Source organism: Arvicanthis niloticus, chromosome 1 (assembly GCF_011762505.2).
Source record: "Arvicanthis niloticus isolate mArvNil1 chromosome 1, mArvNil1.pat.X, whole genome shotgun sequence".
Taxonomy (NCBI): Eukaryota; Metazoa; Chordata; class Mammalia; order Rodentia; family Muridae; genus Arvicanthis; species Arvicanthis niloticus.
Window position 1 is genome coordinate 106,915,942 of NC_047658.1, and position 22,393 is coordinate 106,938,334.

General features: G+C 46.4%; 1 protein-coding gene across 1 annotated transcript; it reads left to right on the top strand.

The window, feature by feature from the left end:
* Nucleotides 1-8,657: 8,657 nt before the first annotated feature.
* Scart1 (scavenger receptor family member expressed on T cells 1) lies at nt 8,658-20,987 on the top strand. The gene is made up of 14 exons (XM_034517629.2): nt 8,658-8,938; nt 10,497-10,829; nt 11,983-12,276; nt 13,010-13,318; nt 13,682-13,987; nt 14,105-14,422; nt 14,495-14,809; nt 17,371-17,688; nt 17,841-17,909; nt 17,994-18,308; nt 18,538-18,561; nt 19,221-19,358; nt 19,766-19,956; nt 20,431-20,987. Exons 1-13 carry the CDS (start codon nt 8,875-8,877, stop codon nt 19,945-19,947), a joined length of 2,985 nt encoding a protein of 994 aa, XP_034373520.1. The 5' UTR covers nt 8,658-8,874; the 3' UTR covers nt 19,948-19,956; nt 20,431-20,987.
* Nucleotides 20,988-22,393: the final 1,406 nt, after the last annotated feature.

The window sequence follows — 22,393 nt, forward strand, 5'->3', positions numbered from 1 at the left end:
TCACTGGAGATAGAAGAGTCTAAACAGGGAGAGGGTGAGAGGGTAGAAAAGAGTGGGGTGGGGGTAGGGCAGGAGAGAGCGGGTGGTGGGGTGGCAGAGCAAGCACGGCTGGAGCGAGCGGGATGGAGCAAGAGGGAGAAGGGAAGGTGGTGGAGGAGGAGAAGGAGGAGGAGGAGGAAGAGAAGAAGAAGAAGAGGAAGAGGAAGAGGAAGAGGAAGAGGAAGAGGAAGAGGAAGAAGAAGAAGAAGAAGAAGAAGAAGAAGAAGAAGAAGAAGAAGAAGAAGAAGAAGAGGAGGAGGAGGAGGAGGAAGATTAGTTGCTGCTGCTTTTTCAGAGAGTCTGAATTTGGTTCCCAGCACCCATACTGGGAGGTTCACAACCACTGTAACCAGTTCCAGAGGATCTGATATTCTCATTTCTTCTAGGCTCTGCCCCACAGTTACCTGGCAACAGCCAGGTGTGCCTGACTCAGTATAAAAGGGGCTGATTGCTCCCTCTTCACTTTCTTACCCTCTTCCCTCTCTACCCCTTTTCTCCCCATTCCCCTCCTCCTCGCTTTCCACATGTTCATGGCCAGCCTCTTCTCTCTTCTTCTCTTCTTCTCTTCTTCTCTTCTTCTCTTCTTCTCTTCTTCTCTTCTTCTCTTCTTCTCTTCTTCTCTTCTCTTCTTCTCTTCTCTTCTTCTCTTCTTCTCTTCTTCTCTTCTTCTTCTCTTCTTCTCTTCTTCTCTTCTTCTCTTCTTCTCTTCTCCTCTCCCCTCCCCTCCCCTCCCCTCCCCTCCCCTCCCCTCCCCTCCCCTCCCCTCCCCTCCCTTCCCTTCTCTTCCCTTCCCTTCTCTTTTCTCTCTTTCTTTTCCTCTCTGTCTTTCTCTGCCTTTCTCTGTCTCTACTTCCTCAACTCTCCTCTCCATGCCCTAAATAAACTCTATTCTATACTATGCTGTCGTGTGGATGGTACCTCAGCGGCAAGAGATGCTGCAGCATGGGCCTGCAGATGCACCCCCTTCCACCTTACCATACCACGCCTCTATCAGACATATTCTTGGCTTCCTTTTCTTTTTTATAAAACACAGCAGATAACACCCCTCCTACACAGTTAAAATTAAAATAAATCTTAAAAGAAACTATAAGGTAGTATTAGGAGTATGTGAGGCAGCTTGGTTAAGAAGTCTTGTTGCTCCTGCAGAAGATGAGTTTGGGTCCTATTCCAGGTGGCACCACTGCCTGTTACTTCAGCCCCAGGGAATCCAAATGCCCTCTTCTGGTCTCCATGGGCAGCACCCACACCCCACATGGCACAAATTTGCAAGTGTGTGTGCACACACACAAATAAAAATAAATCTTGAAAAACTAATGATGTGTAAAAAGGTCACATGGAAACCCATGATTTTATAAGCTTGTTAAAACTATAATCTTCAAAATAGAGTTTGAATGGAGACACTCCCTATGGATACATAATGCAGGGATTGTTAAATGAAAATCCCAGTACCATGAAGGAAGACCAAGTGAACCCCCAAAATAATACAGGCTATTGTCATTACACCTGATTGTCCACTAGAACTTGATGATAAGGTCCTGTAGTTGAAGATACCACATGTCATAGACAGGTACCATCTTTATAGATAAATTGAGCTGTAGCAGAGCTGGAAGCTTCTTTCCCAGTGGCCTTCACATTGCCAGAAGGTGCTCTGTAGGCTCCTGGGGGAGAGAAGCCATCAGTATGCGTCATTTTCTTCTGTGTGGCCACTGGTGATTTACCCTTGCTCCAGTAAGTAACTTTCCATCCATAAAACTCTAGTTAAATTCTGTGGCCACAATACAAAAAGGAGACATGAAAACACGAGGGAGATTTGCTGAGGAGTGCTCCAGACAAAGTGGGAGGGGCTGCGGAGTGCGCATGTGAACATGACTAGAATTCATTATATAAAAGTTTGAAACTGTCAAACAACAAAAATAAAAAAAAAATTGCACCAAGGAAAGTCTAAGTCCAAAGAACTTCACTGGTGAAATGTATCAAAAGACATGTCTCAGATCTTTCATGACCAGCACAATCCTGATATCAAAATCTGTTGAGGAAATAGATTTACAGAACAATATCCCCTGTGAACAGAGAATTTCTAATAAAATGTTGGCAACCTGTAAAAGGATAACATATTAGAAATATTGTTTCTCTCAAGAATGGGCTAAGCTTGGGATAATTAACAAAATTACCTCTGCTGATAACAACACTCAGCCTGACGTCCTGCTGGGTTGGATTCTTGGAGGCCCGTGGTGTGAGGGGAAAACAAATTCCTGAAGTTTGTCCTGCTCTGTGTACTTCATGATGTGTGTGTGTGTGTGTGTGTGTGTGTGTGTGTGTGCATGCTATTTTCAATAAATTAAATAAAATTTAAAACCCATGAAACATCCTTATTACTTGATGGACACATGACACATGTTTCTGTAGCTGAAGTAGAAGGTGGGTGAGGGGAACATGCTTTAGGGCCATTGTCACATCCTGGGTTCCACAGGCACTGACAGTTTTCAAAACATTAACCTTCTGCCAGGACTATCTGCATTCCCCATCCCAGGACTGTTTAAAGTGCTACCGAGTGTAGCTCTGCTCATTTAGAGGCATCAGCTTGTGTTGGGGGAAGACCAGGTAGAGAGTGTGTCAGTAAGAGACCTGCTGGCTGAATTCTGGGACCTGGAAAGCCCTGTCTCAGTTCTTAATTCAAAGGGAAAAGAGATAGGGGAGTCAAACAGAATTCAACTGATGTAGATGAAGTACATATATTCACTTACAAATACAGTAATTATTTAATACTTACTTTTTTCAGTACTTGGGTTTAACCCTAGGCCCTCACCTGTGGTAGACAAATGCTGTACTACCGAGCCACAGCCTAAGCAATCCAGCATTTAATTATGCAGAACTTCTGTGATTTTCATGGACATGGAAAGGACCTAGATGGGCCACAGAAGAATGTTGAAAAAGAACAAAATGTCAAGATGCAGACTAGGTTGTTTTTTTTTTTTTTTTTTTTTTTTTTTTTTTTTTTTTTAAGACATGGTTTCTCAGTGTAGCCCTGGCTGCCCTGGAACTCTGTAGACCAGGCTGGCATCACACACTTCTGCCTCCTGAGTGCTGGGATTAAAGGTGTGCACCACCACTACCCAGCTAAGATGTGGACTATTTTATCTTAATACTTAGAGCTGCAATAAGAATTGTAGTGTGGCACTGATATAAAGGCAGGGAAGCAGATGAATAGAACACAAGGGACTCCAGAAATACATCTACATACTCAGCTGATGGAGCCAAAGGGCAAAAATCCTACCCAGGGACAGCAAAGACAGCACTGTTAATATCCACTTGGGAAAACCAAGAGGCCCACTGTCTATTTCACACCATATGCAGAATGAGTTTGGGATGGAGCTGGGACCCCAATAGACAGGTAGAAGCTACAGAACATCCCGACAAAACCAAACCAACTCCAGAGACATTTTACAACCTGATCAGGGGGTGTTCTGAAAGAAACAAGAAAGCAAGCATAGTGTGAGCCCCACAGTATCTTTGGCTGTATGCCCCTGTTCTGCACTGTCTGACGTCACATTCTCAAGCAGGAATGTCTGACGCCACACCCTTCCAAGCAGGAATGCTTCTCATCTTTCTGTTCTTCATGTCTCTCTGGATCTCCCAGCAGCGACATTTTCTTCTGCATGAACTTTAGGGTGAAGATTAATTAGTTTGGGGCTCTGGGTCTGCAGGACTTTGATGTGGTGGATGTGCGGAAGATGTCTGCACAGTCAGGGCAGATGTGTTAGCAGCTGCCAGATGTACTGACCACAACGTCTCTTTGCAATTTTGCTAGCCTTGTTGTTGGAATGTTTTGATCTCCTCACTGATTTTTTTCTGTGATTGCGGTATAACTTGCTGACAGGTATGTCAAAATCTCCTACCAGCTGCATTTCCGTTAGTTTTGAGCACCCACAAATTTTTTTTTATGTCATTTCCTTGTGTGCTTGAGAAATTACAATTCTTGGAGAATTAGACATTTTTACAATGATAAAATGATTCAATTGGTCTCTAGTAATGCTTTTTAAATGATTTGGCACAATATTAATATTTTTAGAAAATAACAACTACTCAAGTTATATTAGTCAGAGCTTCTACTAGGTCAGCTTCACCAGGGTCCATGCCAGGCTGGCTGGAGAGTCTCTGCCTGCTCTGTGTTCCTCTTGCTTTACAGAGACAATCCACTCATGACCCAATCCTGATGCATGGTCTGGTTCCTGCATTTTATAATCACATACTTAAATTCTCTGGATACTTGAAACCCCTTGATACACAAAGATACTTTTCTCTTGTCGTTCTTCACTATGATTTACCTACTTATAATCTACAAAAATGGAAAACTGGATATAAAAGTTCACTGACTCAAATGGGGCATCTTTGAGTCATGAGAGCAAGTGCCTACAGAAAGCCTGGAGGCAGAGGCCTTGGTCTTCCTATAGTCTTTATGTTCCTGCTGCTGTGTCTGCTCTCAAGGCCTGAGAAACTCTGTTCCTGAGCTACCAACCTGGGCCCCTGTGTCTGTGACTTATCTTTATTTATAGGAGTGTGTTCTTTGTAGGGCTAAAGTTTTGACTTGTTAATTTTTTGAGGGGTGAGTGGTATCAAGTTATTTTTTTACTTGATGATATCATTTTGTCAATAAAGCTGCCTTGCACATGGTTGAGCAAGTGTCCTTGTGGTAAGACGGAGCGTCCTTTGAGTATATGCCTAAGAGTGGTATAGCAGGATCTCTAGGTAGGCTGATTCCCAACTTTCTGAGGAACTGCCATACTGATTTCCATAGTGGCTGTACAAGTCTTCAGTTCCACCAGCAACGGAGGAGTGTTCCTTATTCCACATCCTCACCAGCAGGGATCTCAACCATTTAAGATTCCTCTATTAACGATTCTCTGTTTAGATCTGCACACTATATTTAAATTAGGTTATTTGCTTTTTTGATATCTAGTTTCTTGAGTTCTTTATATATTTTGGATGAGGGGAGGTAGGGAAGAACTGGAAGGAGTGGAGAGATGAAAACTATGATCGAGATGTGTTGTCTGAGGAAAGATTCTATTTTTAATAAAAGGAAAAAACCAAAATGCACCAACTGTATTAATCGATAGAAAAAAATTGTGACGTTTGAATTCCTGAGGAAACAATATGTTTTAGAAAAAAAATTCTTCCAAATACGCCTCAAAGTAGAATTATTGTTTGCCCATGTAAAGTGATGGTGTTAATTTGCTTTCAACAAGCAAATTAAATTGTTCAATTTTTGACTTGGTGTAGACTCTGAAAATTCATATTAAAATGTTTTATTTTCCAAACAACATCATAGCTCAAAAAAATCTTCATTACATGTTTATGACACGAGGGACTCAGGTGTTCACTTTTTATCCCCAGTATAGCTATAAATTTCTTGCATAAACTTGCTGTAGTTTTTTCTTAAAATTTTCTTTTCATTTATTTATTTAAACTTCAAAATTGATTCTTTGTGAATTTCACATCATGCACCTCAATCCCACTCATCTCTCCGTTCCTTCATATCTGACTTCCACTCTTGCAATCTCTTCCTCAAAAGAAAACAATAACAACAAAATAAATCTCTTTATGGAAGCTGCAGTGTGTTGTGGTGTGTCATACAGTACACTCCTTTTCAGACATCTTTTCTTGCAAATGTTCATTGTAATGAACATTGGTCTCTTAAAGTTCTCTTAATAACTTTCTTTCATTAATGTGTAATTAATGTGTATCATTACAGAAATGATAGATTTAATTATGATAGTTTAGTGCAAATGTATAATCTAGTTTGGTCTTACTTCCCCTCCATCACTCTGTCATGTGACTTTGCCCTCTCAGTGATTCCCCTCTTCTTCCAAGTGGTCCCTTTCTACCATCTTGACATAGATGTATATTTGTATGTATATGCATATTCAAACATGAGAATGTATATTTAAATATGTGTGTGCACCTATATGTGTGTGCATTCAAGTGGTGGCCCAAGGTTAATGTGAGACATCTTTCTTGATCAAGATTCACTTTATGCATTGAGATGGGGCTTCTCAGTTGAACCCAGAGCTCCTTGACATAGTCACTCTAGATAGCCAGCTTGCACAGGGACCCTTTGTCTCCGCCTTCTGAGAGCTTGGATTACAGGTAGTCCTCCAGTTCCACCTAACATTTATATCAGTTTTGGAGATCTGATCTCTGATCCTTATGCTTGTGCAGCAGACACTTCATCCACTGAATCATATTCTTAATTCCTTAAATATGTATATTTTAAAATTTAGCTGACACACATGAGAGAAGACATGATACTTGCTTTCCCAAGCCTGGGTGGTTTTGTTTACTTGTATCAATTTATAGCCATACTTTTAAAGAAGACACAACTTTGTTCTTCTTTATGGAATAATGCCCCTTGCATTTGCATATATCTTACACATTCCTCCATGGATAGCTGTCTAGACTGGTTCCTTATCTTGGTTATGATGAACAGTACAGCAGTAAGCACGGGTGTGCAAGTCTCTCTGTGATGTGACTCAGGGCCACTCAGTTTCATTTCCATATGTGATAGTGCTAGGTCGTAGGGTAGTTCTGCTTCTTAGTCTTTTGAAAGACTAAGTTCATACCCCAACCAGCAGTACATATGGGTCCTTGCCCCATGGTTACTTTTTGATGATAACCATTCCGACTTGGGTGAAGCGGGAATCACAGCATTGTTTCAATGTGTGTTTCTCCGAAGGCTAAGGATGTTTAACATTGTTTTCCATAAATAAAATGTGACAGGCAGGACTTGAAGCCTTCTCCTCTACGTTGTTCTCTTTCCTGCTAAGGGAGCTTTCTCCAGAAAGGGCAGGGCTCTGGGTCTTTTCATCTGAGTCTCTTTACTTCCCTTCACCCAGGAGGCACTTTTTTTTTTTAAATCAAGTATAGGATTTGAGTTGGCTGATGGCAGTTCCATTTCTACTGGCTTCTGTGTCAGATAAGATTCTCTGTCATTCAGTGGTTCTTAACAGCAGGGGTTCTCAATGTGTGGGTTGTGACCACTTTGAAGGCTGAGCGACCCTTTCACAGGGGTCATATATCAAATATCCTGAACATCAGACATTCATGTCATGATTCATAACAATATCAAAGTTACAGTTATGAATCAGCAATGAGATGATTTTATGGTTGGGAGTCACCACAACATGAGGGACTGTATTAAAGGGTCGCAGCATCAGGAAGGTTGGGAACCATTGTTTTACAGGCAACACACTTTATGGGTAGCTGTTTTTAGTGAGGTTTCCTGAGTTTTAAAAATTACAATGTGTCTTGGTGTCTTTTGGATTCATTCTATTGAGGGTCTGTTTATTGAATCTCTAAGCCTGCACCTTTCGCACATTTGGGGAGTTTTCAGCCATTATGCCCTTCAGTGCATCCGCAGAACCACAGCCTATCCTTTCCTTTCTGCACAAACATTCAAAACAAGCAGTGGACCTCCTGCCCCACAGATCCTGGAGATTCAGTTTCTCTCTGTTGTTTAAACTGAGCAAATTTTGATGACTTTCAAGTTCACCGAGGCCATCCTGCTGATCTATGTCTGAATTCTTCCACTCTGTTTTTGGCTACTTTACTTTTACATCTATAACATCTATTTGTTGTTTTAAGTAATAGCTTTACTGAGCTATAGATCTCATATATTGTATGTGTGGGCTCTTCCAAGTGCACAGTGTGGACTATCTGTAGCAGCTCATTTTAGCATCCTGTTAGCACTTCAGAAGGAAACCTTGTGCCGTTGCTGGTCATTTTTCATCCCACCCTCCTGTGGCCCACTGGCATTCAACAGTTTACCTGTTGTGCTGATGGATTTGCCCACTCTGGACATTTCAGATAAAAGAATCACACACATTTTTGTGATTCCTTTATCTAAAATGTCCAGGATAGAATTCCTGAGCACCTTTTGTTTAACTTTTTAAAGAACCGACCTCATAGGAACGAGTGGTGGTATTTGCCACACTTTGCCCTATGTTCCACACCAAATAAAAACAAGAGTTCAGATTTCACAACATCTTCACCTTGGTCCTATGGTTATAATTTTTTCACTGAGATTTTCTGTTTGTTTCCATTTGTTTTGAGAGAATTGGCAACTGCAGAAGCATTTTTCAAGGCGTCTGTTTTCAGGTCCTTGCAGATGGTCCTCACATTTATCACTGCGTTGTGAGTTTCCTGGTTTTTCATAGGTTGGGCAGTTCTCTGCAGATCTCAGACATCTTAGTTTGTGTTATGAGACTCTTGGATCCATTACATCTTCAAAGTAGGTGAGCCTACTCAGGGGTCAGGCTTGGTGTTCTGTGCTGCCCTTTCTGTGGACTCTGTATACCAACGACAGCATTCTTTCCAGAGCTCTTAAAAAGTTATCTGGTCTGCCTCACTCTTCTGTTCTGTCGGAACACTACAAATCCCCAAGGATGCCACCTGTGCAGCAAGAAACACTTTTCTTGGGTTCACTGCTTGTGTTGATGGTAGGTTCTGGGTGGGGCACACAGATCTAGGCCTTAACTCCACTCTGCTGGAGTCAGATGGGCCACCTGTCTGGAGATAGGGTCTGGGTGAGACTCTCCTTTAGTGATTATCAGTATGGGAGGAAACCACCACAGCCCCTTGCTCATGTCTGGTGGTGCTTGGGACCAGCGAGGTCATTGGCTGCTCTGCTACTGACAGAGACATAGAGCTGTTAATGTGCTGTGGAGAGGCTCTTGCTATACCCATCGGACTTGGGGTAATGGTTTTCTTACATCTCTAAAGTTGGCTCTGGGACAAGATCTCCTTTATCACTACAGCTGAAGCTCTGGACTCCGTGCAGCTATGAGGATACCACTCTGGACTCTGAGTTTGGTGGCTCGTCTCACTCTCGGGGCAGCTCTCACTGGTAAGTTTTTTTGTTTTGCTTATTTATACACATAACATTGAGGAAGCAGTAGGCCTTGGGTGTCCAGGCCCTATGGCATGAGACTCTCTAGCTATAACCAGCTGTCCCACTCAGCTTGAGGATGGTTGGACTTCCCAGGGCCGGAGAACTGTGAGATGCAAAGGTCTTGACCTTTGAGGGTCTTTCTCTAATATCAAATGTGCAGGTCCAGCCTAAGCATGAGTTCAGAGCCCAGATGCAGGGCTAAGCCTAAGCCTGGTCATGGGGAATGCAACACCGTTTCCAGTCCCGTAGAGACTTCTTTGTCCAATGTCTCTTAATCTGTGTTGGGGCCACAGGATAGTGAGAGAGCCTGGTAATTGAGCAACACTGAGTCTTACAGAGCTGCCACTCTAGGGTAGAGAATACAGAGGGGCTGACTGAAGGGAAGGCATGGGAGTTAGCAGTAAATTCAGGCTGTGTGTGTATGCATGAGAGATAGAGAGAGAGAGAGAGAGAGAGAGAGAGAGAGAGAGAGAGAGAGAGAGAGAGAGAGAGAGAGAATATGTAAGGACATGAAGGACATGGCAGGGAAGGAAAGCAGATTGTGGGCCCTTGAAGCTGACTGAGAAAACCCATTCACTCCCTGGTTGTCCAGGGGCCAAGAAAGGAGGTGACCATGGTGCTGAACTGAAGTCACCCAATAGTAATGGGGACAGCTGCAGAGAGTGAGACAGGCTGGGACTTGAAGACAGCTGTGCATGGGGTTGCAGGTCCTAATGACTTGCCTTTATGCAAGAGGAAAGGCCTACTTCCAAGGAGGAGCAGGGAAAGGGGGATGGGGGGGTATAGTGATGGATAACCTAGGGGGAGGCCCAAGCTTCCTTCAGGTGGGAGAGAAATGTAAGAGGTCCTGTCTTTCTTCTCCCACTGTCATATAAGACCCTTTACCAGTGGCTCTGGAGGTGTCTCCTTTTTTACTGACTGGGACCATATCTCTGCACTCCTGGGGAAGTGTCTGTTCTGCACTAGCAGGGGTTACGGTGGATGACAAGGGTGAAGCTATGCAGAGGCCTGGAAGCAATGCTGGGACAGAAGCATCAATAGATAGTGGTGTGCTGGCTGAACCAGGCATCCAAAGGCTGCACAGTGGAGGCAGGAGTCAAAAATGGAAGTGGTGGTGTGCAGAGATTAGCCGAGTGGACACGGAACACAATACAGTGGGTGACCATATGGGTGGGCTTGGCTGAGTAAGGAAGACTTGTGGGGAGCTTGGAGGACAGGGCCTGCAGTGGAAGTGGGCCTGTGACATTTGGGAGCAGTGTTGGGTAGGAGTCATTCCAGCAGTACAAAGGTATTTTATTTTCTTTCTGGGCCTCATTGCAACATTTGGGATTCAGAGCTGGAGGTAGTCAGAAGTATGTTGGGAGATGTGAAACAGGGGTCTGGTCTCTGTGTGACCCCCGCCTGTCACCTTTCCAATTGAGGACTTAAAGCAAGGCTTTAGAAATGAGCCAGGATGAACACGGTTTGTGGCTTCTGTCTCTCAAACCATGCTTGGATCTGTTCTTCTCACCAGGCACATCTTCTGAAAGTGACAAAGGCAATCTGAGGCTGGCACACAGACAGAGCAAGTGTGACGGAGTGGTGCTGGTTCGACACCAAGGGGAATGGGGACATCTATGCAACCTGGAGTGGACACTGGCAGAGGCCTCTGTGGTGTGTAGACAGCTGGGCTGTGGCCCTGCCGTGGGTGCTCCTAAATACGTACCCCTGCCTGGAGAGATGGTCCAGCCCTGGCTACACAATGTATCCTGTTGGGGCAATGAGTCTTCTCTCTGGGAGTGTAGCCTTGGGGCATGGAGTCAGCGTGCTTGCCCCCATGAGTGGGTGGTGGTGGCTCTCTGTGCAAGTAAGTGGAGCTGGGGGCTGGAGGAGCTAGTGAAAGGCAGGGAATGAGGGAGCAGAGGTTCCAGATGGGGACACTCTGTCAGATGTTACCATCTCTCCTCTCTGGATTCCTCTAACTCTTTCAACAAATTCTTAGATGATAAGATGACAAGTGCTGTTCTAGGTTTGTTCTCAGCCTTGAACAAACCTGCTCGATGGATCTTATGCTTCCAGGGAGAGGCAAAAAGAACAAGGACAACAGAATGAAGGCCATGAGTGGTTATTGATCTTGCAGATGGGTCCAGGAGCCCAGTAAACATGTACTAAAGTTTCCAGTTAAATGACTGAGAGGCAAATGCTTTCCCTTGGAAGTTGACTTTCTGGCCATCAGCTATCGCTGTGAGTTCATTTGGACTTCCCCAGGTGTCCTGTGGCTGGAGTAGGATCCCGTGTCATCTTGGGGCTTAGCACCCATGTTGTAGGCCTTATTAAAAAATGCTTTAGCTGGATGGTGATGGCACATGTCTTTAGAATCCCAGCACTTGGGAGTCAGAGGCAGGTGGATCTCTGATTTTGAGGCCAACCTGGTCTACAGAGTGAGTTCCAGGACAGCTAAGGGCTTCACAGAGAAAGACAACAACAACAACAACAAAAACAAAAATGCATTAGGGGATGGAGATATGGTTTAGCAGTTAAGAGCAAGTACTGTTCTTGCACAGGGTGTGAATTTGGATCTCAGCGTCTGCAGAGAGTAGCTGACAACTGCCTGTAAATCCAGCTCTAGGGCAGCCAATGCCTCTGATATCCACAGGCACTCGTACTCACACAATCATGCCTATACACAAGCACGGGCAATTAAAGATGATAAAAACATAACTTTAATATTTGATTTAGACTTTTAAGAGGGTGACCACAGCCACTGGCTTAAATAAAGCCTGATGGATACCAGGTCCTTGTTCCCTGAAGATGGCCAAGTCAGGGCCAGGGCTGTCTTCTTGTAGAAGAGTAGGCTGGTTTCAGTTGTCATTCCTTGCAGGCTTCTGGCCTATAGTATGTGACTGGGAAAAATGCGTATTGCTACACAGACAGATCTATCGTTCAGTCAAGTGCAGATTCCACGTGGCTGTGTGACTGATAGACCCTTACCTTCTATAACTTGGGCTTGTGCTCCCTAGATGGCACCTTCCGGGAGATCCGGCTGGTGAAGGGCCACAGTCCCTGTGCAGGACTCCCCGAGATCAGGAATGTGAATGGGGTGGACCGCCTCTGTGGCCTGTATATGGAGGAGGCCACAGTGTTCTGCCGTGAGCTGGAGTGTGGCCATGCCCTCCAGGCCCCCCGTCAAGATGTGGGTGTCAGTAAGTACATGACCTGCAAGGGCACCGAGCCCACCATCCGCAACTGCAGACTCAACAACAAGCTACGTAGTGGCTGCAACCTGCTGCTGGATGCAGAAGTTGTCTGCTCAGGTAAGACTGCCATCCTATGATGCCAGGGGCACCCAGATGATGCCTGGGTACCAAACAGCTCAGGACTGGCCCTTGACTCTCATGGATGGTTTTCACGCAGCTTGCTGTTTAGAACAGATTAGGTTGAGAAGCTGAAGGAAAATCGTAGTTTTGAACTCTGCATTGAAAGCTCTGGCACCACCTGTGAGCTGGTAGATGGCAGTGTGACCAGGTCTGACGGTATCACTTCAACAGGCTGGGGTTAGGCCAGTGTGACTCTAGCTAAGACCATTGGGAAGGGAGTCCTGACAGTATGGGTCTAAGGTGTTTCATCTGTGATTGCTTCATGGCCAATCATGTTGGTGAGGGTTGCGCACCAGTCTCTCCTAGTCCTAAAGTACACACGCGTGGCATTGGCTGTCACAGCTGCTTGACTGTTCTAGGTAAGAGGTGGACAAGCCACCCACCATGGTAGCCACAAAAGGGTACTCATATGGCCTGGGGGGCTTGATACTACCTCTGAGGATGTGGGTGCCACTGTCTCGGACTGGCAGAGGTTGGGACAAGTGTGAGTGGCAGGATAGGTGAGTCTGACCCCTGACCTCCAGTTGCCAGTTTCTGCTGGTGCCAAAACACTGCTTGGGCAGAGGAATTTCCCTGCCTGAAGACTCTTGTGGTATAAGAAGACAGGCAGCTCAGGGCTACTGACCCAAGAGCACTGGCCTCCTGTCTGAAGGGATATCTACCCTTACAGGACACGTGGAGGCCCGGCTAGTGGGTGGAGAGCATTCCTGTGCTGGACGCCTGGAGGTTCTTCGGGGACTGACCTGGGGTACCGTCTGCCATGCTGATCTGGACTTACCCACAGCCCACGTGGTGTGTCGGGAGTTAGGGTGTGGTGTGGCTGTGTCCACACTTGGGGGTGCTCAGTTTGGCCAGGACTCAGGGCCTGTGTGGCTAGAAGCCTTCCACTGTGTGGGGAACGAGTCTCTGCTGTTCCACTGCCCTCGGGAGCCTGGTCACCACTGTGGCCACGACCAGGATGTTGTACTTACCTGCTCAGGTGAGTCCCAGTGCAGCTTCTGCATGCAAAGTCCTTACCTCTTCCACATACCTCCCTCCCTCCATGGCCCACGTTGGATGGTTGTAAGCAGCGCCCACACAGGTGTTTCTGGTCAGGAGAATGACCATATTCCTGATAAACTTGATTGGTTCAGGTAGAAGAGAATCTATGGAAGGAGTGCTGATTGCACAGGGGTTTGTAGCCGGCTTTGTTTGGCTCCTCTGCAGCTGGGCAGAGGCAGGCTATTGATGAACGGGTGGGTGAGGATCTGCAGGGAGAAGGGCTTTATCACATTATGCACAGAAGTAGGGTTATGAACTGGGCCTCTGGGATGGGGCAGTTTTGACATGGCCTCTTCTGCAGAGTTCCGGCTGGTCAACGGCACCAGTGACTGTGAAGGTCGCGTGGAACTCCAAGTGCAAGGGGCCTGGGCACCCATCTGTGCTGCCAAGTGGGACCTAGCAAATGCCATGGTTCTCTGTCACCAACTCAACTGTGGCAATGCAGTATCCATACCTCCAGGAGGACATTTTGGTGACGGGGATGCCCCCATCTGGCCAGATGTATTTCATTGTGTGGGGACAGAGCCCCATTTGCTTCACTGTCCAGCAAGCACCCTGGGGGCCCACGGTTGTGTCCCGGGAAATACAGCTTCCACCATCTGTTCAGGTGAGTGCAGGAAATAGTAGGATTGTGGGAAGGAAGGTCCGTAGGTGGGCAGTGGCTGAGAGTGGGTGGGGTTGTCCGGTGTGGTTGTCTTCTTCCTCTTGAGCCTGTTCCTGCCAGGACTCCAAGACATCCTGCGGCTGAGAGATGGACAGAGCTACTGTGATGGACGCGTAGAGATTTCCCGGGATGGTTCTTGGGGCCGCGTATTGGATGATGCCTGGGACCTGCATGGTGCCAGTGTGGTGTGCCGCCAGCTAGGGTGTGGAGAGGCACAGCGAGCGTATGATGCTCCAGCTCCTGGTTTCAGGAGAGCCCCTGTGGGGTTGAGCCAGGTGCGCTGCCTGGGTTCTGAGACTCACCTGATGCAGTGCAATGTTTCTACGTCCCTGCTGGTGCCTGCTGGGACCTTGCGTGACGCAGGAGTGGTGTGCTCCGGTGAGTGTGTAGCTTCCACTCCCACAGCCTCCCTCGTGATATCCAGTTATGTCTGACCTGGTCTCTCTGCAGGGAGCCTGCGCATGAGGCTGGCTGCGGGCCCAGGTCGATGTGCTGGGCGTGTGGAGGTATTCTATCAGGGTTCATGGGGCACTGTGTGTGATGACTCATGGGACCTTCAGGATGCACAAGTGGTCTGTAGGCAGCTGGACTGTGGCCACGCCCTCAATGCTCCTGGGAATGCTCACTTTGGGGCAGGGACTGGGCACATCTGGATGGATGAGCTACACTGCTTGGGAAATGAGTCTTCGTTGTGGAAGTGCCAGTCAGGAGGCTGGGGCCAACATGACTGCAGACACAAGGAGGATGCGGGAGTGTTGTGCTCAGGTGGGTGCCGTCTCTGGACTAGCAGCTGAGTATCAAATGCATGGTTACCCTTCCAGCTCGAGAGAGAACTCTATCTGCATTCCTACTCCGTGTAAACACACACACACACACACACACACACACACACACACACACGCATTCACACACACACTTTTAAGTGAACTTATGAAATACTTCCCTATGGCTTTTCAAACATCCTTAGTGTTATGTGTCTCTCCTTCCTCCCTCTCCCTATATAATAACCCCCCTCCGTCTCCTTAATTAAGCTCCCCTGTCCCTCTACCACACTTTACAAACCTGTGTCCTTTTTCTAGAAGAGTTCTTTCTGCCCTCACAATCCCTTTCTACTCTCCTGGCTTTCAGTTACCTCAGGTTATATATTTTAATCTAAAGATTTGGAGCTGTGATCCATAAAAAAAAGAACATGTGACCTTTGCCTTTCTGAGTTTGAGATTCACTCAGCAAAGCATTTCCAGTTCCAGTCACTGGTCTGTATCATTTTCCTTTACCCCTGATAGAATCCACTGTGCATAGACAATGAGCTTTTAGTATCCACACATCAGCTGAAGGACAGCTAATCAGTGTGAAGAATTCTCAAAAGGCCAAACATATATCTACCATGTAGTTAGCAATACTATTCCTTGGGTGTATAGCAAAGGAGCCAGTATTCTGCTACAGAGATACTTGTTTGTCAGTGCTCACAGATGCTCTGTCTACTATAGCTAGGGAATAAAAACAGCTGAGACAACTCCATTTTTTTTTTTAAAGCCTGGATTTTTCTTTCTCATCCTGGCAGTGTTGGAACTCTATGTAGACCAGGCTGGTCTCACTAGAATGCTCTTGTCCTGTCTTTGCCTTCTGAGTGCTGGAATTTAAGTCATGTACCTCCATACCCAACTGATATCTCCAATTCTTAATTTTGATTTTGTCTTACTGTGTTCTGGAGAACACAGTTTTTTTTTTCCAGAACACCCTTGAGGCCATTATGTTGATCAGATCATGTCTGGGGCCATCATTCTTGAATTTAGTATTTTCTTATTGTTCTCAGGAGAAGCACCAGGAATTCTTGGCTGCCTTAGCAGGCTTTCCTGCTCTTTAGATAGCGAGATCTCTGTCTCTGTGCAAATGTGAATCTGCTCACCAATATTAGCCTGCTAGCTCCCACTGCAAAAGCACAGGGATAAATAAGAGAAAGAAGGAAAAAGAAATACGCAAACAATCATAAGATATTAAAGACACAGTAGGTGTGTGCACATGTTTATTCATTAAAAACAACCATAATTTATTAGGTGATCAATGTTAACTTTCCCTAGTTAGAGAAAGAACCTGAGCTGGGTCTGCTGTTGCGTGCCAGTAATTGCAGCTGCCAAGACATGCACAGGCATCAAGACAGACTGCATCAAAAAAAACCCAGAAAAGACATTTTACTAAAATGTTGACCTGGAACCAAGCCCAGGATAGAACATTCTACTGGTACATATTGTCAAGAGAAACTTGTTTTTTCAGTGCTCCGATCTATAAAATTGAAGGAAAGGCATGCATCTCTACCCCCTGATCATTATTTTATTTCTACATACTTGACTTAAAAAACGCACATGGAAGGGTGACTGTGTGATATATTTGTGCCTAGCTTATTTCAGTTAACATCATTTCCTTCAGGCTCACTATGACGTTATGAGTCGCAGGATTTCCTTTTTAAAATTCCATTATATGTATATATGTGGGTGTCTGCATGCATGCATGTGCACCATGTGTATACCCTGAGGCCTGGGAGACCAGAACTAGAGCTATGGGCAGTTGAGAGCCACCATGTGAGTCCTGGGAACTGAACCTTGGTGCTTTATGAGAGCAGTGACGTTCTTAACTCCTGAGCCATCTCTGCAACCCCTTGCTATGTTTTTAGGAGGCTGAAAATACTCTTTTCTGGCTCTGTTTCTCCTGCGCTTATCTATATTTTTATCCACATCCAAATCTACACAAAACATCTGTGTTCATCTGTCACTGGACACATCTGTCATGTCTATGTTCCGGTTACCACTGTGACAAAATACTTAGAATATTTAAAAAAGTGGATAGAGTAATGTAGGTTCTTGGTTTCAGAGTTTTCAGTAAATGGTTGGTTTTTGGGTAATGTTTAGGTAGAAGAAAGCAGACACTCACAGTGGCCGGAAAGCAGACAGACATGAACAAGGGCCCACCCTCGCTATCTGCTTCATTTATTCTGGACCCACTTCAAGTCTCTAGAATCTCCCCTAATACTGCCACCACCTTGGAACAAAGAAAGCCCTTAATAATCTCTTTGGTGGCATTTAATATTCAAACTAGACGAGAACCCGGGAGTGGGGCTGCTGAGTTATACGGCCCAACTTTTAGACTTCCAAGGGACCTCTGTTCTGCTTTCCATAGTTGCTAGAAACTAGAAAAACCCATGTGCAAGTGATGCCAGGGCATAACTGGGTCAAATGCTATTATTATGTGTCTGTGACATTCTTGGGTTGGCCTGTTTCTTCTGAGACTGTCAAAGGAGCCTGAAGGAAGGTCTCCCTGTGCCTTTTCTACAGAATCTGTGGCTCTGAGGCTGCGAGGTGGCACCAGCGTCTGTGTTGGATGGCTGGACGTGTTCTACAATGGGTCCTGGGGTGCTGTGTGCAGCAACGCACTCAGAGACATCTCCTTGAATATCATCTGCAGACAGCTGGGATGTGGGGACCAGGGCTGGCTGGAGAACAGACCTCCCCTTGGGGCTGGCTTGGGAATCTCCTGGGTGGATAATATCAAGTGTCGAAAGCTACACAATGCCACCCTATGGCAATGCCCTTCTGCCCCATGGAACCCACACTCCTGCACCCAGGAGGAGGAGGTCTGGATTAACTGTGAAGGTGGGTGCTGATAGCCCAAGGGTCGGCCCCAATAGAGGCTTCTATGTCCTGACAAGCCACCAAAAGCACCTGCCATTGAATTTCATGGCTGGAGGCTGAGTTCATCTCAAGCATCACAGGGCATTTTACACCAATGGCTGTTTGTTTTCTAGAACTGCCACAGATACCCACCCAGGACCCTGCACAGACCCCTAACTGCTCTTCTCCACTTGGCTGCTTGGGTATGCATCTACAAGCCTCCTCCTGTCCACCTGCCCATTCAGAGGGTCAACACAGTGACTTCTGCCTTTTTTTTTTTTTTCCAGAGAACCATGCACTGCGTGTGCTCGGGGGTGCAGATGGCTGCTCCGGACGTGTGGAGCTCTGGCATGCAGGCTCGTGGGGCACAGTGTGTGACGACTCCTGGGACCTGGTGGATGCTCAGGTTGTGTGCCGGCAGCTGGGCTGCGGCCAGGCCTTGGCTGCTTTGGGAGGAGCAGCCTTTGGCCCTGGTGTGGGGCCTGTGTGGCTGGATGAGGTGGAGTGCCTCGGCAGTGAGGTGACCCTGGAGGCCTGTCAGGCTGAGCTCTGGGGACATGGAGACTGCACACACAAGGAGGATGCAGGTGTTCGTTGTGCGGGTGAGTTGGCAGCAGGTAGGAGCAGGGACCGGCTTGCTACATTGATTTCTTTAGCTGTCCTTTATACTCAGACTCATAAGTAGGTACTGGGCCTTGAGATGTAGGGCTCCACTGGGAGCTCCTTATAACCTTATGGGATCCATGCTAAGCTAGTAGTCGGTAGAGGCTTCCTGTTAGGTGTGGCCTATCTGTTCTGCTGAGGCTTCCCCATCTCACATTTCTCTTGCAGGTGTCTCCACGACCACTGAACTGAGTAAGTGTCTCTTTCTCAATCCAGCCTCCCCGCCTCCATCAGCCAGAGGGCTGGCAGTGGAGCTCCATCCTGACTGGCCCACTTTGGAAACCCATGCCATTACGGTCACACCACCAGTATCAGATCTAGACTGACTCATCATTTTGTGATGAAAACTTCTTCTCTCCCCTGTGCCTGTTGTGTGGGAAATGGAGGGGCAGCAGAGGTCACCAGTCCTCACTTTTTAGGGCCTTCAATTTGGGGATTACGTTGGGTGGCTTTAGTATGCTGTGTTGTCTTGGACAGTTTTTGCCCAATGCAAAGTAGAGGGTAAGGCAGTGAGGACCCCAAGCCCTGTCCTGTGCTCACATCGGTGTCTTTTATCCTTCTCCCATCCCCCACTCTTCACCCTTGAACATTCCTATTGTATTTCCCAATGGCATCTACACGTGGGTTTTTTACTTTCTCTAATCTGGGATGGGGCATCCGGGACCTCCTTTTTGGGTAGTTTGCCCTATAAACCTTTAGACCATTTCCCATGAGCAGCAACCTGCTCCCAGGTATTCTGAATATCCAGCTGTTCTGGGTGCCCCAATCCCTATCTGCAAGGCTGAGGTCATTTAAGCCTTGGGTTAGAATATTCTAAACAGCGAAAGTACAGCTGTCTCTATGCCCCACAGCTCCTTCCCTGACCCCGCCACCCGTTGCTGAGGTCTGGAACCTGTCGGAGATTGCCTGCTTGGTGCTTGGCTGCCTCTTGGGCATTGCCTTCCTGGTTGTGATTGCCCAATGGCGCCACATCAGAGATGCTAGAATGGGTATGGCCTGTGCTGGTATGGTTTTTGGGGGAAGTGTGACAGGAAATTGGGGATGCTGTATGAGATCCTGACCCTGGTAGGCATATCTCATTCTTGGCACTGCTCTGCATTCTAGCAGGTCTCTCTGCTGAGTTAGAGTCTGGGGAACCCTAAGGTGTGGTCTGGAGGATGCTGGGGTATTTTTCTCTATGCTACTGAGTTGGCTAGATATGATATTCTGCACATCCAGGACTTCTCCATGTCTCCCTCCATCTCTTGTGCCGTCTTGTGGTGGGATGCCAGACCTTTGAGTAAGGGGTTGATCTCAGTGAGTAGTTACAACACACACAGGAGGCTCCAGGTACCAAGGGGGTAGGCTGAAACTAGAGGAATGCTTGTTCTAGAAGATTCTGGGATGGTCTTCACAGGTGCTGGCATGTTGGGTCATCTACAGTCAGATGGTATCTATGAGGACATTGAAGTTGTCCCTGTGCCGAAGAAAGAGGAGAACACAGTATCCGGGCAACTTAGGCCAGAAGAGGATTATGATGATGTTGAAGAGGCAGAGGATCAGCTCACAGAGAATGAGGAGCAGAATGGGCACTTCTGAGCTTAATAGGTGTGTCCCTTTGTGCCCAGAGATCCATCACACTCTTGCTTTATTGCTTCCTGATGGTGGCTGTGCTTGCATTTGAAGGACCAAACAGCTACTTCTCAGTGTCTCTGACCCCTGCTCCTACACTGGTCCTGGACACTGGGCCATGTCTCCACCCTTTCAAGGTTGATCCTTAGAGTTCTCAACTGAATGGGCACAAGGTCAGAGTAGCCCTTGCTGTTCCTTTGGCTTCTTTATGAGCTGCACACTATGCCCCTTTGTAACCTTGCTGATAGTGGCTGTAGGAGGGACTCTGGATAGACAGTAAGGGAGAAGAGGTGGATGAGGTGAGTAGCAAGCTGTCACCTGAGTCATTACCTCATCACCTAATCTCCATGGTCCATCCTTTTGTGACTTTGATCTTCAGTGGAAAATCTAGAGTGGAAGATGCCTGTGAAATGCTTGAATATTACAATGATTGTTTCTTCTTCTAAACAGGTTGGACTCTTTGCAGCTCAATGCTGATTCTGGGAAGGAAGACTGTAGCAGTTCCTGTCCTGACACCTGTTGTCTTTGTATGCCTTAGGGGTCACAAGACTGTCCTATTCCTGGGAGACTAAGGACTAGCCCTCTTTTATTAAGCAAATATTATTAAACTTTGAACTCACAGTTCAATTGTTAGTCTTTCCAGAGACTGTTACCAGATACTGCCATGGCTCTCATTCTAGTTTGGGCTCCATTTTTCCCCCCTGACCTTTGACTATTGTTCTTTGTTCTGGTGCTTTACAGGATTCATACCCACCATTCCCACATTCTCTTGAGAGGGAACTGGCCTCCCAGTGACGCATGGCCTTGACTCTATTGTCACCTGAAGGCATGTCTTTCTTCCCTCTGTGAGGTCAGTGCACATGACACTACAGCTCTCATATCTGTCCTGTATTGATCTCAGCATACTCTGGAAACTTGAGGGTTGTTGTGTGACAAAAGTTACTGGGGAGACACAACATACATAGCTACTCACCTCAGATAGGGATCTCATGCTAAAACAAAGTACAGATGCCACCAAAGTCCAACTTGGCGAACCAATGACTTTTACTGTAGCTACTTACGTGACTATGGGTAAGGAGTTACAGAAGCAGAAATGACTCAAATAACAGCTGCTTCACTAAAGCTCACCCCAGCATGGGTGACAGCTCACAAAGCTGGAAACATGGCGCACACTGCACAGCCTGTAGGCAGCTTAACAGATTAGAGAGTGTCCTTTTCAGGTGCCTCAGTTGACCTAAACCTCTTCCAGGCAGCTACCTGGTTTCTGCTTTTTTCCAGGCAGGTTTGGTCTGAGAGTTTTCTTTGCAGATCAGCTTCACTCCTCTGAGAGGGACTCTCAGCTTTCATTGCTTATTCTGGCAGGGATGGGGCCTCGTGAATCTGGTCAGTTTCGGGGACTTCCTGAAGCTGTTTTGAGTTGTTTACCTTCCTGCTTAAGGAACTTCACTGCAAGGACAGAATGTTTCAGTCTCAGAAGAAACTGTTGTTTAATAGTCGTAAGACCAAAAATGTATGTGACTATACCCCCAGGACTAACAGTGGCAACCTTTATCCAGGACAACATCCTCTAAGTCTAGTCCAATCTCAGGCCCCTTTTCTCACCAAAACAGACCATGATCACACTACCATGTCCACCTCCATCCATTGCCTATCTACTAATGGCCACTGTGTCTGACCTTCTCTATAGATGAACCCGTCTGGGAACATATACCTCCATATATCCTCTCCATTACCACACTCTCCCTGGGAACCTGTTTTCTTGTATCTGCTTCCCTGTTTCATGCAGACTGCTCATGTGTGTTAGGATCTATTATGTGATAAAAATAGACCCCCATGAGGTTCTTATAAACACTAAAGTCTTCTAGTGTCCTACTGTACCGTTATAGTAGAAAGTAGAGCCTCTTGGTATGAGCTCTCTTATCTCTCCTGTTGCCATGGTAGAGTCAGCCCCTGGAATCCTGGTGGATTTGGGGACCTACATAGTGGGAAAAATATTAAAATGTTGGTTTTGATCTCAGGAAATTCTGGATGGTTTAGAGTCAGGTGACATTCCAATAGTTCACAGGATTGTTTGTAAGGGTCTGAGAATCACTGGTGGAAGACCCCAGACTCAAATAGTGTGCAAAAGCAGAAACAACCAGCATGTAGGGGTCAGCCATTCATACAAAATGGCGAAGGCCAGATGAGCTTGCAGGCTCCTTTTATGCACAGTGAGGGGAACTTTAGGGATGGTGAGATCATTTTTAATGTGATTGGCTAGGTAAGCAGCAGTTACGTTAGTCCATATTTAATTGATTGCTATATTCGCTTTACTATTTTTTTTGGGGGGGGGTCAGGCCTTAGAGAAATTCTAGGAATGTCTCAGGCCTTGAGCTGGCTAGCTCTATCTTAATTGCCCACTGTTTTTTTTTTT

Bases quoted from the DNA above. Each gene is read 5' to 3' on its own strand.
- Scart1 (XM_034517629.2), top strand. From the start codon at position 8,875: ATGAGGATACCACTCTGGACTCTGAGTTTGGTGGCTCGTCTCACTCTC. The intron at 8,939-10,496 runs GTAAGTTTTTTT...TCTTCTCACCAG, and splicing joins TCTCGGGGCAGCTCTCACTG to GCACATCTTCTGAAAGTGAC. The intron at 10,830-11,982 runs GTAAGTGGAGCT...TGTGCTCCCTAG, and splicing joins GGTGGTGGCTCTCTGTGCAA to ATGGCACCTTCCGGGAGATC.